At 56.2% G+C, this 4,927-nt stretch overlaps 1 protein-coding gene across 1 annotated transcript; it reads right to left on the bottom strand.

Moving 5' to 3' along the window:
• Positions 1-679: 679 nt before the first annotated feature.
• TREML1 (triggering receptor expressed on myeloid cells like 1) lies at positions 680-4,613 on the bottom strand. Its single transcript, XM_062187485.1, has 6 exons — positions 4,571-4,613; positions 4,107-4,446; positions 2,161-2,265; positions 1,736-1,821; positions 1,293-1,345; positions 680-964 (listed from the first exon to the last, which is right to left on the bottom strand). The coding sequence occupies exons 1-6, from the start codon at positions 4,611-4,613 to the stop codon at positions 680-682; spliced, it is 912 nt and encodes a 303-aa protein (XP_062043469.1).
• Positions 4,614-4,927: the final 314 nt, after the last annotated feature.

Here is a 4,927-nt window from a genome sequence, read left to right on the forward strand (position 1 = left end):
CACTAGCAGGGCAGGAAGGCATTGTGCAGCACTAACTCTAGCCGAAACTGACCCTTTCCTTCCCCATTCCCCACCCAGCCATTATGAGTTCACCATTATGAGTTCACATATTGGGGCTGGCACTGTGGTATAGCAGATAAAGCCGCCGCCTGCAGTGCTGACATCCCATGGGGGCACCGGTTCGAGTCCCGGCTGCTCCACTTCCGGTCCAGCCCTCTTCTAGGCCTGGGAAAGCAGTGGAAGATGGCCCAAGTCACTGGGCCTCTACACCCACTTGGGAAACCCAGAAGAAGCTCCTGGCTCCTGGCTTCGGATCGGCGCAGCTCTGGCTGTTGCGGCCATCCAGGGTGTGAACCAGCAGATGGAAGACCTCTCTCTGCCTCTGGCTCTCTAACTCTGCCTTTCAAATAAATAAATCTTAAAAAACAAAAGAGTTCACATATCATCATTTAGGGTTTATTTTGCTCAGTGTGTAATAGCAGAGGAACCAGCATGGCAGGAAGAGAGCTTCTCCAAGACACCTTAGTCATATCAACATCTCTTCCCTGTCTGCGAACTTGGGACATGAGCTTGGATCTGAAAGTTGCTGAAATATCCTAAGGCTCTAACGTGAGCTGGCTGATTGGATGCTCAGAAGCCCCAGGCATGATTGCCATGCGTGTGTAGAGGACTGACCAGATTAGCTGGGTGCAGTCTGGCTGTGAGCTGGATCCTGGGATGGCTCACAGGAGGCTGCTCCACCCCTGTCCCTTCCCGGAAAGATGACTGTGGCATATGTGACAGGCTTGGAGGAAATGTGGACCTTAGGAGGCAGAGGGGGCACTGAGGGTGGTGGGGGATCAAGAGGTAGGCCGCTGTAGGTGGCATTGTCGAAGGGAAGTGGGGAGTTGAGCCTCGCGTATGCAATGTCTGAAGGCCCTGCAGCAGCCAGTCCCGAATCACCGATGTGGGGGACCCCTGAATCCTGCAGTGGAAACAAGCAAATCAGGCAGAGGAGATGCCGCCCTCTGCCCTGGTGCCCTTGGGTGGGAGGACCGGGACCACAGGAGATCAGTCTCTCAAAGCCTGCATATGGCAGTGGGCCAGAGGGCTTCGACTGGAGATTTTGCAAGCCCCAAGTTTGTCCCCGACTCTGGGAAGGTTGGAGACCACTAATGCCAAGTGTACAGCATTGAGGAATAGGGTTTGCACCAGGCCCAGGATGCCTCCAGCCCTCACCCAGGACCTCTGGGCGAGTGTGACGCTTGGAGGGTCTGGGGGGGATGGTCTGAGGGCCTGAAGAGGCCTCTTACCATTCCTGAAGCTCTGCTGCTCTGGAATCGAACACAGACAGCATGCCTGGTCGCTGGCGGGGAGGACGGCAGGGCAGTCAGCATCCAGCTCTCACTACCTTCAGAAGCCTCCCTCCTAGTGCAGACTCACTTTCCCCACGCCCACCACCAAACCCTCGCCCCTCCCTCTCCTCAGTCCCTCCCCAGCCTGCCTTGTTTCTCCACCCACTTCCCTTCTGCAGGTCTCAGCCCACCTCCCTAATCCCCTTCCCTACCTCCATCACCTGCCCTCCAATCCCACTGCCCCCACCCCCTTTAAAACAATCCCTGTCTTTTCCCAGGCCTGCTCCACTGAATCTCCTTCCCTCCCCTGTACCCCTCAGGTCATCTGACCCCATCTGCAAAGCTGGTTGCCGCAGGACTGGCAGGGCCAGGCCGGGCCACGGGGACAGTCCGCTACCTACCTTTCCTTTTGGCCATCACAGCAAACAGCACCACAGCCGCCACCAGCAGACCCAGCAGGAACACAGCCCCCCAGATCAGGGGGGTGCTGAAGGGCAGAAATGGATAGGAGTCTTAGCCCGAAACCCCGCCGGAGCAGTGGCAGAAGGGTCCTATCTTGGCAAACCACAGTTGGGAGGCAATGGAACAAGGTGGGCAGCGCCCGCAGGGCAGAAGAGAGGCATGTTGTCAGGGCCCCTGGCTGAAGAGCCAGCAGGATGAAGGGCCCAGGGCTGAGTTAGGAGAGCGGGCTGCCTTTCCTGCTGTTCAGGAGTCTCCCAAGGCGGGCAGGCATCCCGTGTCCCCTTTGACGCCGTCTGGTGCTTGCAACAGGTCCTATCTCACCACCACCCTGCTCCCGGCCACCCAGATCCAGGCATAGCAATACCTCTTCTCATGCTGCCTGGGCTCCCAGGGGCTGGCACTGTCTGGGAGGTCTGAGGAGGGGTCCTCAGCCACACTGCCAAGTTTATGGGTCTGCTCATCCTCCTCGCTCCGGCCAGGAACTGGGTCAGAAGGAAACATGGGCTGAGCACCCAGCCCCCGTGGTGCTGCTGAGGTCTGAAGGCTTCTGTCATCCCAACATTCTGGACCTCTGGGCGCAGGATCCGGGTTGGTGTCTGTGGGCCTGAAGATTGTCCTAGGACCCTTGCCACCCTTTCCATATATGGGGGATAGGGGCCTTGCCTTGTTGTTGAGCAATTCACCATCCCCACTGCCCTCCTTATGCCAAACCACGAACTGGGAACGTGGTGGCCCCCTGCTCACTGCACAGGTCCTGTCCTGGTAGACCGCATTGGACAGCCCTCTCTCAAGCTGTCCAGTGTGAGCTGGGAGCCACAGCCTTCCTGGACGCCTCGCTCCACCGGTCCGCTCCACCCCTCCTCAACAGCACCCGCACCATAGCAGCTGGTGGGAGCGCCAAGCGCCTGCCTCCCTGCCCCATCGGGCTACGGGGCGCCCTGTCACCATCCACCTCTCCAGGAGCTATAATGTCAAGTTCAGTCACTCAGAGTGCGAAGCGATGAGGAGGACAGGGTGGAGGGGGATTAACAGGCGGATTTGTAACAGAATCATCGCAGACTCAAGATGTCAGGGATTCTAATGACAGCTTAGTCCTCTTCTTTAGGGGGGGAAGCAAGAGAAGGGGGACTGCCTTTCTTATTCTCATTATTTGGGGGATTGGACACAAACTGGCTGAGCAAAGAAAGATCTAACAACGAGAAAATGTCAGCATCTATAAGGGCAAAGCCACAGCAGTGTCTGCTCTGGGGAACTGACCGTTGTTGCTCCAGAACATTTTTTTAATAACGTCCTATTTTTCTGGATGTAAATATTTAATTTAATTATATATTTTAAAATTTATTTTTAAATGTAAATATTTTAAAATTTTTCTTTAACTAAATGCTTTAGATACTGAAGATTATGGGTTGTAAGAATGGAACCTGTAAAAGTAAAGTGTTGGGGCCGGCACTGTGGCACAGTGGGTTAAGCTACCATCTACGGCACCAGCATCCCATATGTGTGCTGGTTCAAGACCCGACTGCTCCTCTTCCAATCCAGCTCCCTGCTAATGTGCCTAGGAAAGCAGCGGAGGATGGCCCAAGTGCTTGGGCCCCTGCACCCACATGAGAGACCTAGAAGAAGCTCCTGACTCCTGGCTTCAGCCTGGCCCAGCCCCAGCCATTAGGGCTATTTGGGGAGTGAAGCAGTGGATGGAAGATCTCTTTCTCTCTCTCTCTCTGTCTCTCCTCTCTCTTAAAAAACAAATAAATAGGAAATTTATATTCATTAAATAAAAGTTAAAAAAATAAATAAATAAATAAAAAACAAATAAATAAAGTGCCCTGTATGCCGAGAATATTGGCTTGAACGTCAATCACCCTCATCACAACCTTCAAAACCAGGAGTTGCAGGGGCCCAGCCATGCACGGGTCCTGCCTGCAAGATGCCCACATTACAGACTCAGCAAAGCCGTGAACCATTAATTACAAGTTCAGCCCATTGTGAGCCATCAAGTCCATTATTACGGGAATAAAAAAATGCAAGCCTGAAAGGTACAAGAAGCGAATTCCAGTTTCTAAAATTTAAAAAAAAAGTCTCAAATATATTGAAAATACTGGGGGAGCCCATGAGTTGGGGGGTACGGGGCAGGCTCTTCCATGGTTTATCTCCCACTTCCCAACCAGTCTGGTTTCCGCTCCCCACAGAGCTGTCAAAAGGATATTTCCTCCCAACTCCTCCCCCTAGGGCCCCCACCCCTCTAGGACCCAGGAGCCCTGGTGACAGGTGGGGTGGGAGGGCGGGCAGAGCAGGTGGCAGCATTCCAAGGACAGCTCACCTTGGGGGAGCACCACCAGGGAGACCCGGTGCAGGGTCTGGGGCCCCGCAGCGCCCTCCACTATGCAGCCATACTCCCCCGCGTCGTCTTCTTGCAGGGCCACCACTTCCACCTGCAGCAGGCCGCCCCCCAGGTCTGTGAGGAAGGTGCGCGAGCCACCTGGGGTTCTGCGATCCACAGCTGAGGACACCAAGGGCTGGCAGCTGTCGGCTGAGAAGCGGCACCACACCTTCCGAGCCTTGACATCCTGGAGCCGGTAGTGGCACTGCACCAGAATGGTGGCCCCCACAGGTGCCTGCAGCAGCTCAGGGAGGCTGGCCGAGGAGCCCTGACCTAGGGAAGGGAAGGAGGTGGGGACCTTGGGCGGACGCTGGGAGCACCCCACACCCCACCCACGGGGGCCCTGGGACCTACACGTGCAGGTGTGGCATCCACACTAACCCCGAGTGCACCTTACCTGCTAGTCCCGGGAGCAGCAGCAGGAGCAGGTGGGGGCCCATGGCCGGGGAGAGCAAGGTCAGCCCCTGTGGCTTGTCTGGGCACTGACACAGCTTCCCACCCCAGGGCAGGAAACACCCAGCTCACCCAGAGCACAGGGTGGGAGGCGGGGACTGGGGTGGGGATAGAGAGCTCTCGCAAGCCCTGATTGGCTCCCTGCTCGGAAACTGGCCCTGAGGGTAAGGATAGGCAGGCAAGGTCTGGGGGAGGTGGCAGGGGGAGGGAAGATGATCTTCAGGGGCTTCCAGATACACAACTCGCGTGCACAGAGCCGCCCAGGAGAAAGTTGTGAAGCGCCCAATGTGTGGCCAGATTC

This window comes from Lepus europaeus, chromosome 3, assembly GCF_033115175.1.
Source record: "Lepus europaeus isolate LE1 chromosome 3, mLepTim1.pri, whole genome shotgun sequence".
In the NCBI taxonomy this organism is placed as follows: Eukaryota; Metazoa; Chordata; class Mammalia; order Lagomorpha; family Leporidae; genus Lepus; species Lepus europaeus.